The sequence below is a fragment of the Scophthalmus maximus genome, chromosome 5, assembly GCF_022379125.1.
Source record: "Scophthalmus maximus strain ysfricsl-2021 chromosome 5, ASM2237912v1, whole genome shotgun sequence".
In the NCBI taxonomy this organism is placed as follows: domain Eukaryota; kingdom Metazoa; phylum Chordata; class Actinopteri; order Pleuronectiformes; family Scophthalmidae; genus Scophthalmus; species Scophthalmus maximus.
In genome coordinates, this window is record NC_061519.1 from 9,500,001 (window position 1) to 9,516,898 (window position 16,898).

Consider the following 16,898-nt stretch of genomic DNA (forward strand, 5'->3'; position numbering starts at 1 on the left):
CTCTCCCACTGTGATGTCACAGTTGGGCTCTGGTGGGGTAACCCCGCCTGCAATCTGAGCATCTCCACTTTGCTGGTGACGGGGTGTGACATTTCCTACACATTTTGGAATCAGTTGACCAGTCACAACAGACTGGGCCATCTGGCCAATCAGAGCAGGCTGGGGTTTATCGGGAGAAGGGGCTAAAATGAAATCCAGGCGTTTTAGGAAAGAGGAGCTGCGGTAATGGGCAGTATGAGATCACTCGAACATTAGAGCATGTTAATCTTTTCAAGTGGTAACCCAAATTAAAGGTATGAACCTGAATATGAGCATAATATGTCACCTTTAATTCTCTTTCTCTTTAGTCCTCCTCCGGGCTTCAGACGGGTTTTCTTTTCTTTTCTTTTTTTTTTTAATAAAATGTGTATCAATGATCATCAATGGTCGCAACCCAATTTCCCGCGGCCATGAATGTTTCTGCTAGTAATGTGAGCTAATAACTGACAATACTGACAGAGAAATATTATATATGTCTCTGGTAGTTCTATGAACTAATGGTATCTCTTCGTCAGTATTGTTAATGTTATGTCTCTGGTAGTAGTGTCAGCTAATGTTATGTCTCTGGCAGTATATTTATCAATACGATAATGTACATATAATACGGTCAATAGCAACAATTTTGAGACTATATGTATCCGCAATCCAACTAAAAATTTGGAAATGTGGCAACAAAACAGCTGGGGTAAACCAGCACAGCGACATTAATGAAAAGGTAAACTGACATTAACATATCAAATGCTATACAGTATGGTTTTTTGAGTCAGGGCAAGATTGACATCAGGAGGGTAAACCATCATCAACCACCTGATGTCTGCTTCAAATACACGTAGTGGCTGTCTGGCAGAGAGTTAACTGAAAAGACCAATACTGTGAAACCAAAAATCGAAATAAGGTATACCAAAATTAACACTGAGCAAGCCACACCAATACAACGGTCACAAAGCACGTTCAGAAATCACCAGGACAGACAAAGGAAACAAACGAGTGACCGAGTAAATCAACAGGTAGATAAATGGATGGAGGGATGGATGGATAGATGGAAAGCCCAAGGAGAGAATGAGGAGGATTAACAAAGATTTACTGTTTTTTCAATATTCATAAAAAGCTTATTATATTCTATTACTACAAAAAAAAATCAAATAGTAGTTGATTGCTTAACTTTCTCATCTGTCTTAAAACTTATCAGATGTTTTTAGGATCTTCTGAGTGGTTTCCTGGCCACAGAGGATGTTATATTAATATTATGCAATACCATAATTAAATGCCAAGTCTTTTTGAAAGCCAGTCCTTTTCACTAGTGTCTAATTCCGAATCCAAATATAGATACACTGAAGGAGTTCAGTACAGCGCTATGCATAAATGGTTGACAATACAAATGTGAAATGCCTTCATGCTGCCAATAACATTAACATCTGCTTCAATCGGTGTCATATTGAAAAGATGGAGAGATTCAGTGGATGAGACAAAGGTAAGATCGATAGACAGAATGTGTATGTGTATAAATAAATAGTTGGATTACTTTGTCATTCTTTGCTCGGCTTGATTTTGATTCCACACAAGGAAATCGGGGTCGTACCTATCGAGGGAGGACAGGCAAAGAGAAACAAGAGAGAGGTATATGTTGGCTGTCGGGCAACAAATGATTCAATAACCAATAAGAGTGATGATTAGTGAATTGGAAATCAATATGTAGCCACTAGACTCGTCTTTGTCTCTCAACATTTGGTCATCAGGCAGTGGTGGAGGTGGTGGGCAGGGTGAAGGGGCATGCACTTAGAGCAGGCGGAGGGGATGGCGGGTATGTCATGTAAAGAGAGGATGAGACAAGCCGGGTATTGCCCTGTTGCTTTAATACAACAAACTGGAAATTTTGCTGACGGCTGCCGCAAATTCTAAATGTCTACTATGAGCCCAACGCCCGGATCTTGCGCAATATGTTTTTCGACAGGACTCTGAAAGCATAGATTTACTGTATGTTGCGATTTTCACAACCTTTGCACAGCACATAAGATACCGTACACACACAGTAAACCAATACAGTGCACATGTATATACAGTATATACTCACAATGCAATTTTGAGTCTACTGTGTCATCCAATATACAATTTTTTTTTTAATGAGGTTGGCCTATTAGTCAACTTAGCTGTTGAATGTTCCATAGAAAAACAGGTTGTAACCAGCAAAACTGCACAACTGCCGGACCAGTGAGTTCCTGCATGATCCTTATTCTAATCCTGGGCGACCCTCCGTTATAACGCTCACTGACTCCACATGTTGTGAATGTAAAACAAAACGCCATGCATCACAAGTCAAGTCCTCCAAAACGTAGCGGTGCAGATGTGCGGATGATGGGGGGGCTACACAATCGATGAATGCCGGAGCAAAAGAGTGAACAAACAGACAATGTGAGTGAAACGTGCACAGAGAAAAGAAACACTTGGACAATGGGTGGAGGAAAGAGCAATGGCCACAACCAACCAGAGTCAAAATACAGCGGTTCAGCAGAAAGCCACCTCCTCATTAAAAATATTAAATATGTGAAACGATATATATATATATATATATATATATATATATATATTTATATGTCCTGCTTGCACCTGGGCTGAAGAGCCACAAAGAAAGACACTCCAACTTTAATTAGGCTGCTTCTGTCTCTGACAGCGAGTCTGTGCAGTCATTAGTCAGAAACAAGAGGCTAAGAAAGAGAAAGCCAAGACACAATTGGAATAGTATTTCAAACTTGATTTTAATTAGGACGAAAGGATGATGAAAACAGCCATTACGCTGCGTCTGCATGTGTCTCTCTCTTCCTCTGCTTTTGTCTGTCACTTTCTCTCTCTCTCACCGAACACACACACACACACACTCAGCTCTCTCGGTTTCAAAGCAGACTTCACAGACTTCCCACATTCACTGTGTCTACCCAGTGCACAGACAGTGACTGATACTGGCACTTCACTCCTAACAGCGACTGCCGACAAAACTTTTGAAATTGGACCTAGAGGTGTGCACAAACTAGAGAGGACAGTGAGAGATGTGGCGTGATGTGTGCCTCATACTAAAGCCCAGATTCAGCCAGCTTTTGTACTGCACTTGACTGTCACATCCTGACAGTCAGTGGTCCGCTGAGATGCTACGAAACTGTTTGGTGTCGCCGTGTCACACTTCCAACTTTGACACTTGTGGAATTGTTAATCAACTCTTTTTTCACACAGTTATTGCTCAGTGTTCTCTCAAGGTAATTGATAAAAGAGATATCTTTGACCCGGTGAATCTGGCCCTCAGTAAGTTGTGACAGTGGAGAGGGAGCGGAACAAAAGGGGCTTCCTCTACAAGCCAGAGCTGAGGTAAAAAAAAAATGTTTTGTTTCTTCCTCACCTTGGATCCTTCTGGATGCTGTCCACAGATGGAGACCGGCCGAGGGCAGCCTCGGGGGGTAGCGCCGGGCCCGACTTGCTGTAAGGCGACTCCGTGGACGGGCAGAACTGCAGAGTGCGATACGGGTTGGCGTAGTCAGCCGCCCCGCCTCCTGTGGCGAAGCTGCCTCTCTGAAAGGTGGCGGTGGCGCTCTGGCTTCCCGTTCGCTGCAAGGGGATTGGGTCGACACCGGGAGAGGGCGGGGCTAAAGCAGGAAGAGGAGCGTAGGGACAGAGCAGATAGTTGAGGACTTCTTGGTACAACTGGTTCACCACTGGGTTTGACGTGGCCGAGGAGGGTGGCGAGGAGCGGGGCACGAAGAGATCGCACACCAAACACAAGTGCCAGCACAAGGACACACGTGCACACACACACACACACACACACACAATGAGTAAAAAGCAACAACACGAGCACAGAAGTAAAAAAAAAAAAAAAAAAGCAGAAAGAGAAGAAGCAAAAAAAGAAAAGTAAATAAACATGATAAATCGCAGTGACAACTCAACAGGTAACTTCAGGGGAGCTTACCAAATGACCTTCAGATGTTCATTTGGTTGAAAAATCACAGGCAGACACAGGCGGTCAAATCAAACGCACATGCACTTGATGAAAAAAATGAACTTCACAGGTCACACATGAAACTTGCAGGCACATGAAATCATCGTTTTAAAGATAAGAATTCTAAGCAGGGCCGGGTTAACCAGGAATAGGGGCCACAATAGGGCAAAGATCTACTGCGGCCCCCCCATGGCCCCCTTCCCGTTCATCCCATTCTCGTCGAGTTGTGTATACACACCCAGCCGCCCTTAAAGTGCACATCACGTGCGCGTCACAGCGTCAGTGTACAGAGTACACTGCACGTGGGCGTTTCAGTCTGAAATACTATTTTGCCCGCAGGTTTGCAGTGAATCACGAGAGCCCAGTGTAATCATTTGACCTCGAACGATGTCAAGGGAGACCTATTTGCGACAACACCGCTGGCACTCTGATGACTGTCTGTTAAGTATTGAGCTAAAGCCAGGAGTCTCTACCCCCCGTTTGTCTGTCTTTGTGCTAAACCGAAGGAATAACCTCCAATGAGAGAGGCAAGTATCAAATTCTAATGCCCGGGAAGAAAGCAAATACGTGTCCCCCAAAACGTCTAATTATTCTTTTAAGGCCGGCAGCCATTTCTGTTTGTCTTCTACAAAAATTATGTATATTACAAAAACAAATTTGGAGTTTTGCTGATACATTAATAAAGAAATTGCCATAGAGTGATCCCTGGGGCTTTTAAGAGGGCTCAGCTAAACGCTCAGGGCCCCCCCTGAATAATGAAATCCATCCTCTCCGGAACAACCCCAGACGACCACAGAGCCTTCCCAACCTCCTTTGTCGGCCTCAAACAGCGATGGGAGTTCAGCTCAGGAAGCATTGGGGCCGTTGCAGTGGCTCGCTCTGAGGGAGGCGCGGCGGGTCACTGCGTGTTTGTAACTAGATAACTGCAGGGACCTTGACTGGGCCCGAGGAAATTCACCTGCGATGTGAAGTCGGGTGTGAAGTGTCGTCTGCTAGTTGCCAACTCTGTTCATCTTTGAACCATTTGAGTTGACCTTGAAACACAGCCAGGCTTTCCGACGGCTGCTTTGTGTTGCACAGACAGAAATATGAAAAGCCGATCTAAACTCATGTATTATATTTGACGGACAGTGTGGGCGTTTTGCTGCAGTCGTGACTTGCATGCACAGTCACGAAGCTGATGCTTCAAAAGTGACCTGTCAGTACAGGGAGGGACTGACCTCAAACCTTTCAGTTATTACGGGGGATATCTCTGAAAGTATAACATCTTATTTCATATCGTGTCTCTCTGTGTATTCCTCTCTCCGGCAAACGCTCAACGTTCAGGCGACCGAGTCGGGCGGCGCGACGTCACAAACATTTTAGGACACGGTCGATTTGCTTTGATTTTCAAAGCACCCAAGCTTTACGCCCGTGGGATTAATTGAGATTAATTTTCAGCCATGAAACTAATTAGTTAACAGACTGTGACTGAAAGACAAATTGCCATTGAGACCCCAATTGGATTTGCCCACCTGATCTCGTAAATAGTGCTACACGATCAGATGGAAAGAGGAGGTCTCATGTATAGCAGCCTTTAATAAAACACGAACAAAAAATACTCCTTTTAAGTGGGACCACGTCATGTGTTACACTGGGCTGCATCTTCTGTATGTTAAGTGTTACTTTGATCCATCTCTTTAGTCAGGGCATCATGTGATGTCGTCTGATTTTTAAATTTAGATGGTTCACCGGGTGATTTATGACACGCCGCGGCTATTTTTGGCGTCGGACTGCTTTGAAGAATATTCTAGGAATCTTCAAAGTCTCACTCTGATCTACTTCAAATGTTATCTGTTCCTAATCCCTTTTAAATACAACCATGTCCACTGTTTTATGTTACTCTCTTTTTAATCGCAGTAGTAAAAGTTGTAATAAGCGTGCTTTTGTGTTTCTGAGTTGCTTTTCTTGTATTCAAACTGTCTATCTAAAAAAAGGGTATCTCTCCTTCTGACTGATCTCTTTGTCATTTTGTTACCAAAACCTTCTGCTCTTTTGGCAACTGCAGCCTTCCCGTTCACTCTTCCACTCATCCTTATTTCTCGTTGTCTTCTATCTCACCTAAAACACCTTAGTTGCAAATCCACAAATTGTGTGCACCCTTTGCATGTTGCCGCTTATCAGAGGTTTGCTGTCTGCCCACACTCTCCCGGTAAAAACCTCCTTTATATTCCCCTCGCCTCCCAGGATTCCGTTTTACAGACTGAGTGCTTGAAGACATCACTTTAACTCCTTAAACAAACAACCTTCGGGCTCATGTCTTTCAATTCTCCTCAGCCTCCTCTGCTTACCTTGTCCTCTAAGGCCGGGTTTGGTGTAGACCCTGTCTTCGTAGATCGGGTCAATGTGGTGTTCGGGGGATTGCAGAGGCCGAAGCTCAGAGCCCAGGTGACTGTGCTGGCTGCTGTAGGAAACTCTGGAGCCTTGAACACACAGGAAATACAGAGGTTAGATCTAGACGACGGACGGATTGACGGATAAATGGATAATTGAGTGTACGTATAGGGGAGGGGATATTCTCGGGGGAATATCAATGCGATCAGTAAGTGAGACGAATTAGAAAGCAAATCATTTTAAGCCACTGGAGTGAGGACTGACATTTGAATGACTTCATAAAACATGTATAAAATTGCTTTCATGTCTTTCTCTCTTTAAACTTTTAAATGCCATGAGTATCCACTCATCACCATCTTCAAAAAGTCTGTTGCTGTTAGTGTACATACACTACGAACATTAAATAAGACATTGAACCAGTGGGTTACAGGAATAGCTCACCTCTAAATGAGACATTATCTACAGTACAGTACAGTACAGTACAGCAGCCAGTTCAGTGTTTGGTCATACACAGTTATGAAGTTGCAAAAACGACACAGACAGGCGAATACACATCAATTCATTTCCATGTCAGGGAGAATTATTCTGTTGACTTCCAGTTACCAGGCTGGCATACATTCGCATGATGATGTCCTACCGGTGATATTAATATCAACCATCGCACATTTTCCTATACAGATACAGCAAATATGTAATAATGCACTGACATGAAAGTGTGCATGCATAATGATATCATGATTTACCAAATATAAATAACTCTTAATTCTTTTGATTAACGTGAGGCCATAGTGGTTGACGTGGCACTAATAGGAACTATGGCAATCTTTAAACTGAGATTCTTGGTGAAAAATTAAAGAATTAATCTTATTCATGAATTCTTCATAAATCCCTGAGTGCATTTGCAATCGAATACATTTCACATAAAACCTCAAGCAAATTTAATCAAATATTTGGTAACGTGTTTTCTTGGGTTTCCTTCTGTTCATACTGATGAAAAGTAATCACACCAATAGAAAGTGGATTCACTTTATGTTTAACTATCACAAACTAGGATAACTGAACTGCTTCAGAACTGACATTTAAGCCCATGAAAACAACCGAATATAAACTGAACAAAATATATCTATAATTTTAGAGGAATTTTGATTTAATATAAGCTAAAATACCATACATTTCCAACTTCTAACAATTTCTCATAAATTAACACTGCCATTGTTTAACTTTGAATCCCACTACAACAAAATTACCTCGAATAAATTTAAAGTGGACATCTTCCCGAAGATGAATATATGGCGTGAGGGCATTTCTCACACTCACACATGAAAAAGTAAAAAATAAAATCGCCTTAACCTCTACCCGCCAGGCTACCAGGCCTTTGCAGGGTTGCGTTGGCGTAGAGCTCGTGGGAAATCTTGTAGCCGTCCGCGCCCATGTGATGCAGCATGCGCTTGGTGGGCGACAGCGTGGCGTAGCTTCCCACTACCGAGCTGAGCTGGTGGAGCGGCGACGAGGTGTGGTTCCCCCCGGGGGAGGCGGCCATGGGGAGCGGTGAGGAGGAGCCCGCGGCGCCCGATGCTACCATGTTGATGGGCGATGAGGTGCTGCGGAGGGGCAAAAAATAAACTGTTGGAAGTGTGTTTCTTTCTTGTCCGGAAAAAAACCATTTCCTATTCACAGTTACAATCTCATTCTTCTATAACAACAAATGCCCAAAGGCATTTAAGGCAAATTCCAGCTTTACACCAGCCAGCAGCCAGACTAATACTCAAATTAGTCCGGGACCTCTCGGTTCATTTCACAGACTAGAGCGGAGAGGAGATGTATGATGATTCCAAAATGTCTGAGAACGAGCGTTGCTGTTTTTGAGGGAAAAATGCTTGTTCATCAGCGGCAGCCTTGGTTGTCCACAAAGGTAACCTCTGTCAGCACTGTGGTATAAACCCCGCCCATTATCAGATAATCGGTTGTGATTGGACCGGCTAGTTTTCTGCTGGAGGGGAAATTACCTCCCAGTGGAGGGGATCTGGCAGAGCCAATTTAAATGAGCTCCGAGAGTTTGTCTGGGTCCCAGGCTATGTTTCACCCCTGTTGAGGCCAATGAAGAAAGGTTGTATTATGTCTTCGCTACCCATGGAGGAGCTTCAGCAACAAAATATCCCTGTTACAAACTGGAGACGTGCAAGGATTTAACGACAAGATTCTATCACCATGCATTGTGGGAAATGCAGGACAAAGCTTACAAGGGACAGAAAGCCGAGAAGATATTTCTGGCTCTGCTGCTTTGATTTTGACGAGTCTCTCCCTCTCTCTCTCTCTCTCTCTCTCTCTCTCTCAATTAGAAATTTATTTTCACCCCTAGCTGGTGTAGCTTAGAGGGTTATACCGCTGACGTTGGTACATAAGGTCAAGGTTCGATTCCAGGTCATTCTAGTGTGGGGCCCTAAGGCCTCGATGATTGTAAGTCGCTTCCGACAAAAGCGTCAGCAAATGAGATGTAATGTAAAGTTAAAATCATATTAAGGGTCCAAAAGCAGATGTGGACACAGTGCACGCAAACACAAGGCGAAACTCAGACATGTTTACTCCGGCTTGCCGAGGCCGATGGTTAGCGTGCGCAGTCTGTGTGCACAGCGCGTGCTGTCATACATTCTGGGCTGCAGGCCGTTTGTGTAAAATTAAATCATGTGGGTTTAAAACAACATTTGGCTACACAGTGTGAGCTTGTCATGTCCGACCCACCAGCAGTCTGTTAGTTCGTTTTTTTTTGTTTAACATTATATGGATTTTTCAGTGCTAAAATTTGTGCTTTAGAGAAGTTTCCTCAAAGAAGTACAATTACACGGGACAATTCAGTGCCTTTAATTGTCTGTGGTAGGGGAAAAAAGACGGGCCATACAACACCCAGGCAACTGCTGAGACATTCAAAGACAAAACCCAAGGCGTAAGAGAAATGATATGGGGACAGAAATCTACACAGACATCCACTTGAGTTCTGGGTCTTGGTTATAATAGTTTAACCGTGACACACTCAAGCAAACAGCCTGCAGTGTGTCTGCTGTGACGCTAGTTGCATTACATTCATTTTCATAATGCAGCAGACTGAGGCGCATTAAAGTACAATGTAAAACTAGCTTTAAAAAATATCAGCTCAGGAGGCTAACGTTGCCAAAAGAAGCACAAAGCTTTTCCCTCAGAAACAGATGCAGGTTAGAAAGTTTGGTTCAAAGCCACTAATCTCAGCAACAGGTGACGCAATTGTTGAGTCTTTGGTATTGAATTGACCCCCGGCGAATTAATCCCTCTGTGCTTCGGGAGCAGTGACATAACAATGAGCCCCATGTTAAATCAATCGGTCGGACTGAAAATGGAACCAACCTGTAGGACTTGGCGAGTCGGCTGGGCGACTGTTTGGGCGAGGACACCCTCTGCAGCGTGGCGTAGCTGGGCATGTCCGAGGAGGCCGATCCCAGGCGCTGCAGCTTGGTAGGGGATCCCACCGCCTGCAGAGGGGAGCTGACACGCTGCAACGGAGGGGTTGTACTTCATTAAAAAGGAATGTCACTCACTTCAAATATTCATCCGCTCCTCTTATTCATATCATTATTTTCAGAGGGATGAACACCTCCCCCCCGGAGCCAAAAGGCCAGAGAGCGGAGACTCTAATCTGTGATAACATTTGTGATGAAGAGCTTGGGAGTTATCAGAACAAACATAAAGGGATGACGCTGAAATTTTATGACCAAAATAAACGTAAAATCTGACCTCGAACAATGGGCCGCCAAATGAAACTTCAGTTGCTACCACGGTAGCAGTAAAGTCAGTGAGCTGAGGAGTTGGCACAGTTTGGCTTCCACAGCGCTGAGGTGCCATGTGTATGAATCACTCACTGAGCTGTACTCTTTTTTTATCAACAACATCATTTTCTTTTATTATGTTTAGTGCTTCCTAGATTCTTATTATATGTCATCAAAGCACTTTTTCTTTTTTTTAGATTCGGTGGCCTCTCAAAACGCAGCTGGTTGAATGGTGGATGAGACATTTTTAGTCATAACTGCGATGCTGCTTTTAGGGGCTGGCAGGACATTCTGCAACCCGGGACATGCACGTAGGTCGGTTTTGGTGTGACATGAGTGTCCTTTTTGAATCTAGCAGACAAACCCACAGCCTTTAATATCGGCTACTTGTACAGGAGAGCACAGTGAAGCTTGTTATCCAGCCAGCAGTGTATCAATGTATCACTGTGATTGATTGTAACCGAAGCAAAGAAAAATGTTCACAAACGAAAATAGACTTCTAGCAAGCTAACCTCCCGCATTCAATATTCAAAACAAATTCAAGGCTCCTTTTAAAAGAAGTTACAGACCTCTGACATTCACCCAGCATAAGACTTACACTAACTCTGTCCAAAGTGTTCGTCCACAGAAACATCAAATGCTGTGATGATTGAGTTCATCGTGATAGAGAATATTGTGATAAAATTGAATGGCAATCCATCCAAGGATTTGATGAGATATTTCAGTTTGGATCAACATGGTGGACACACTGACCGACACTGACCAACAGACCTTGCACCAGTAGTAGACTCACATCATGGGGTCAGTTCTTATCTCCTGTGTCCTGACTTAAAAGACTGGAGGTTTAAGACTTGACTATACATAACTGTCAAGTGTTGCATGTGAGGTTATGTTTAAAAATTCCTGTAGCTGGACATTACTTAAAGGGGCAGTAAAAGAGATTCTAAAGCAATACACGTTCAGTAAAAATCTGCAAATATTTCCTCACCCTCCTTTAGCTGTCGCTTTTGTGTGTGTGTCGGGGGGGGGGGAATCAAGGTTTACGGCGCAGCCCTGGGTTTGTAAATCGAAAAACAAAAAAAGGGGTGCGGACCGCACCACGTGTTGCAGTGTGTGGCGCTGCAACTCCCTGGTTGGTTTTGGCCTAGTGGTTAGTGCATCGGTCTCCCATACCAGAGAACGCGGATTTGCGGCCCGGCCAGAGCAGCAAAATCACAAATAGGGAAACAAGCTTACTCCAAAATTGCTGATTGCCCCTTTAAGTAATAAGCAAAATTAGAATTCTTGTAAATATTAAAAATTTGTGCGTGTTTTTGTGTGTGTCTTTTAAGTAAGTGTTGCATTTCCTAGATGTAATAGAATAGATAGGACTAATGATGCGTTCAGACCAAACCCAAAGAAAGTTTCCGGAACAATGAGATTATATGCAAAGTCAATGCAGATTCGCTTAGTGTTTAGTCTGAACGCACCTTAACTGAAAAGGTCGACAGCAGCTGGTTCCACCCGGTGACAGCAGTGTTAAACAGACGGGTGAGAAATTAAAGGAAAACCCAACATAGATTGTCTTATTGAGGTGTTTGGGGAGCGAGCAAGAATAACTTCAATGCACTTTGGAATAGACTCTACAAGTCTTTGGAAGTAAAAAAAAAAGATGTTTTGACGGTGATGGTGGTGGAAAGCGCTGTCTACCACGTCAGTCCACGTCACCTGCCACAGGTGTTTAGGTTTGTTGAGATCTGGTGACTGTGAAGGACACAACACATGATTCACTGACACTCATCAAACATTTCAGTGACCCCCTCGTGCTCCGTGGAGCGGAGCATCGTCCCGTTTCTCTTCTCTTTCTTTAATTTGTCACCCGTCTGCAGCGGTGTCACGGGTTCCACTAATGGGGCACTACTGACGGGAGAGGGGACAGAAACCCCGTCAGATGACAGCTGAGGCGTCACAGTCGTCTCCCCGGGGATTTGTACCTGCGCAGGTAAAGTGGCACAGGAGTAATACATGGACGGTCCGGCAGGTGCAGGTCCTCCCTCGGTGGGCATATGGAAGGCGCTGCCAAGAGCCTGCTGGGCAAATGAGTCTCTCTGGGACTGAGCGGGAGAGTCTGTCGCCGCAAACTGGGCAGCGGCGCGGCTGGATGTCACCTAGAGGGGGACAGAGTGTGGAGAGATGAGAGGGCGCGAGGGAAGGAAGGGGTCAGCCAGCCGGTGAGAAGTAGAAAGGGATGCAAATTAAGGGAGATGCGGGAGGGCGGGAGGAAAGGAGGAAGAGGAGAAACAAGAGAGGGGACAAAAACAGTACAAAGCGATGGGTGGGGTGAGAAAGAGTGAGATGATAAAGAGAATGCACAACGGAGGGGACAGATGCAAGAAGAGGAGGAGCACATGTGAGAACAGAGATAAAGGATGAAGAAGCAAAGGGGCGGAGGATGATGGAGACGAAGGAGGGACGTAGAGCAAGATGGAGAATTGAGGGGGAAAATCAAGAAACAAGGAAAGAGAAACCCTCCCATTAATTTGTGTGTGTGTGTGTGTGTGTGTGAGTTTGTGTGTGTGTGTGTGTGTGTGTCTGTGTTTACCTGGTTATAGCTGTGAACCGCCCCACCAACATGCCCGCTGCGGCCCGTGACTGTTTCCCCAAGTGCCAGGCCTTGGTTACTATGGTAACCAGCTGCTGCATAGGCATCCTGATTGTTGAGCTGTAAAGCGCTTTGGGAAAGGAGCCCTTGTCCTGATGAGAAAAAGTAAAAAAGAAATCGAAGAATTAACAAAGTATCAAAAGGGTCATGAAGAAAACACTTGATGTCCAGACACAAGCCGAGTTTCTTTTTTTGTAAACTCATAACTTCTGTCTTCTCTGCGCCACAGTCGGAGAGGAGGGAGTTTTCAAAAGCCTCCTCGAGCCTCGGTTTCCCTCCTGTCAAGGTGCATTCATGCAACCGGGTTTTTTAACACAAACTGCGCTTCCGTAGCAGTCCGTCGACGTGTGAAGTCTCGTCGTGGCCTTGAGGGCGTTTTTTGCAACATGTCGTACAAAGTATTCCTTCATTACGAGGGAAAGGAATGGATGTGAATACAGCGCATCTCTCATGGCTCTCAGTTTCGCCACAGACCTTGAAATGAAGAGTAGAAAAACGTGAGAAGAGAGAAGAAAGAGAAGCTGAAACACAATTCGTTTTGAGACACCCAATTGCTTTTTGCCCATTATGTTATTCCAGGCTCTCTTTCACTCCGCTCTGTGACCCTCACATCTCACTCTGTGCCTGACCTCCATTTAAAACACACTCCTCCTCTGTCTTCCTTTCTCACTCTCTCTCTCTCTCTCTCAGTCACTTGCTTTCCTGCTCTCTACTACCCCTCCCTTTCTCTTTCTCCGCTGCACATTCCTCTGTATAATTCAGCAGGAGCCGGAGAGCGTCCAAATAAGGTCACCGATACATGGACTTATTCTTCAGCACTTTTTTTTTTTTTATTAAAGCGGGTGAGTTTGTCTCACTTTTGGGTTCAGAAAAAAAGCCACAGAAAAAAAAACTATTCCTCTTGCGACAGATACCATTTCTCATTTTGTGACGAATAAATAATGACTCATTACACATCATTTACACGTTGTAATGTTATCTGTCAACTACAGTCAAATTGAATGTGTGAGAATCACTGATACGGCTGTTTTCATGACCACAACTCTCACATCAAGGCCCTCGACCGAAATCTACCAAAGATCAGGAGTCGGCCCGACTCCGGCTGGCCAGTACCCACGGTGAGCTACTACTGCGCTAGCTGCTAGTCACCCATCAAAATGCGTCAGTCGGCCAGCCAATGGCAACTCTTCCAGTCTGTGAATCAGTCTCGCAGCAGCATCAGGTGTCCACTCGTGAACGTGGGTGGAATGTGTTTGCTCCGCGTACAATACATCGAACGCGTCCCTGCCTTTGACACTGTAAGTGACTAACAGCGAGGTCACAAGAGGAGAACGACTGCGATCACTCGCAGCCTCAGTCGCGTTCGGGAAACGCTCGCCGTCATTCGATTCGCACACGGATCATTTAAATTCTAGCGTAAACACGTCAACACACACCAACGGGCTGGAAATGACGGGATGCGTGCATGAAAAAAAAATGGCAAAAAGTATTGCCGGAATGTTTTGTGGACTGTTAAGTGTGTATTCGCTTGGACAGAGTTTTGAATGTGACTTGAAATTGAATCATTTGAGGAGGACAGGAGGGCGGGAGTTGCGCGTGTGGTAGCCAACGCTCTCCCATCCCTCTTATTAAAGTCCTGTTAAATGTTTGATGCCCCCCTGATTTGTTCCCTTTCGGTGATGATAGCAATGATTTGCCTCATCAACGACTTTCATTGCAGAAATAATCTTTTTTTTTTTTTTTCACCTAAATGTTACTTAAAAGGTGGCAAGTAGGCAATGCTTCAATTCAGCAAAACTGAAAATATACAGTGCAGCGCTCCAGCCACTTTTATATCCGTTTGCCTATTTCTGGCTCACACCTCGCTGCGCCGGAACGCAACTTAGGTGCATTATATCGGCCCTAAATAGATGTATACGTTCCCGGCGCTTAGTATTTATGCTCTTAGAGGAGTTCCTGAGCTGTGCTCCATCAACAGTGGCTGTCGCTTTAATCTCCACTGCTGCCACACTTTACGCAAACAGGCCTCAGTTATACTCCACCGAGGATGCGCACATGGAAAGCTGTGGACGTCTTCGAATTCAGCGTCTGCATGCACAGTTTTTAGAAATGACAACAAATTGGTAGGCACGCGGACGCCCACACGGAACCTCGTTTTCCCTCTCTGATGGCAAAGTTGATGTCATGTGGACCTTACCTCTCATTGACTTAGGAATCAGATAGGGATGCACCGATTGTTCGGCCACCGAAATTGTTTAGGCTGAATATGTGAAAAGACGGAATAATATTTACCAAACAATGTTTTTAATGACGCGATCATAATCGCTGCGAGCGTCGGGGGACGCAAGTATTACAAGTATTACATTTTATTTTCAGTTTTGCCGTGCTTTGTTGATATAACTTCTGCTGTAATGTAAGAAAAAAATGTTCAGTGTTATATAAACATTAATAAATTGCACTTTTGTAATTGACTTTTTCCCTTGAAAATCAAGACAAAAAGTAAAAAGCACATTTAGGCCCTTTAATTTATGCAATGGTGAAATAATTTCCAAAATAAATGAAAAACTCCACAACAAAAAAATATGTGTTTGCAGTCAAGCGTTTCACTTTGGTCGGTATCGGACAACAATTTTCATTTCGGTGCATCCCTAGAATCAAACCTTAAATGGCTTGATGTGAGTATTTGTGATTATTAAAATCGAGCGGGACAAAGATCATACAGTGCCGCTGGTCAATATCCGCTGCATGGGACAGATGAATCCAGCACCTAGCGGCAAGTGGAGTCACTCTGCATAAGCGAGTTGGAAAATAAAGCTGGACCAAAGTGAAAACTCAAGTTGTGAGTGCAACAAATGGCTCCTGTAGGCAGTGGAGCTGGTGACTGTGCACTATTGAAAATGTGATGTTAAGCTGAAGGTACAGAGCGAGTTTACTAGGCCAAGGCCTCCATGTCCAATCTAAACTCATCTTGACACACACAAACAAAGACACAAAGTGCAATGGGAGAAATTGTACTCCAGATGGATTCACACATGCACACAGACGCAGATGTGTGCACACGGAGCCAGGGGATGTTTTCCACGGTTTTTGTTTGCCACTTCAAGTTGGCTTCATGTGGGTAGCAGAGCCTGTAGGGACGTGAAAGGGCTCATAAATACATTATCACTCAGATGGCAAACTTCGAAGGCTCCATTGAATCCATCTAAGGTGAGTTGGTGCGTGTGTGTGTGTGTGTGTGTGTGTGTGTGTGTGTGTGTGTGTGTGTGTGTGTGTGTATTTGTACTCACTAAGTCTATATTGCACATGGAGGCCTTGACCTAGTAAACACACTCTGAACCTTCTTACTGACGGTACAGAATGTAAGATGTGAGGGTGTATTAGTCCATCAGGAGGAAAGTAATGGGGGTGCCATAACAAGGTCTTTGCCTTTGTGCACACACACGCGCACACACACACAGACACACACACACGCCTCACTGACTCCTGCTCTCTGGCCGCATGCATGAACACACACCACATCTGCATAGACCTGCATGACTGCAGTTGTGTACGATCCTACCCGGAGAGACCCACTCAAGCTCATTCATCTCGTTTTCCGTCAGGCACGCACACACACACGCACGCACACGCACGCACACGCACACGCACACGCACACGCACACGCACACACACACACACAAATAATAAAAGTTGAGTGACTTAGAGAGCTACCAGTGCTCTCTATTGACACATTTTAATATTTCATCAGCTGCCTATTTTAGAAACCCATTGGAAGCATGTGTGTACACACACACACACACACACACACACACACACACACACACACACACACACACACACACACACACACACACACACACACACACACACACACACACACACACACACACACACACACACACACACACACACACACACCGCACCTAACCCTAGAGATTAGCATGCACACTGGCAAGCAACACCGGCATGAAGCATGAAGACACTGCTGCTCTCCCGCTCTAATCTTCTCCACAGTTTGAGCAAAGGAGTGCAGGTGTGTGTCTTTGTGTGTCTTCATTTGCACTGTATG

General features: G+C 44.6%; 1 protein-coding gene across 6 annotated transcripts in view; it reads right to left on the reverse strand.

Moving 5' to 3' along the window:
• The window catches only part of ctnnd2b (catenin (cadherin-associated protein), delta 2b), a 153,939-nt gene that overhangs the window by 58,183 nt on the left and 78,858 nt on the right, over positions 1-16,898 (reverse strand). For 3 of the 6 annotated variants that reach the window (XM_035635200.2, XM_035635199.2, XM_035635204.2), the window contains 7 exons: positions 12,770-12,921; positions 12,162-12,335; positions 9,770-9,915; positions 7,745-7,995; positions 6,352-6,483; positions 3,425-3,737; positions 1,562-1,618 (listed from right to left, as the gene is read on the reverse strand). In XM_035635200.2, coding sequence (XP_035491093.1) covers positions 1,562-1,618; positions 3,425-3,737; positions 6,352-6,483; positions 7,745-7,995; positions 9,770-9,915; positions 12,162-12,335; positions 12,770-12,921 — 1,225 coding nt within the window. The remainder of the gene's footprint in view (positions 1-1,561; positions 1,619-3,424; positions 3,738-6,351; positions 6,484-7,744; positions 7,996-9,769; positions 9,916-12,161; positions 12,336-12,769; positions 12,922-16,898) is intronic. The other 3 variants (XM_035635202.2, XM_035635201.2, XM_035635203.2) reach the window with 2 other exon arrangements.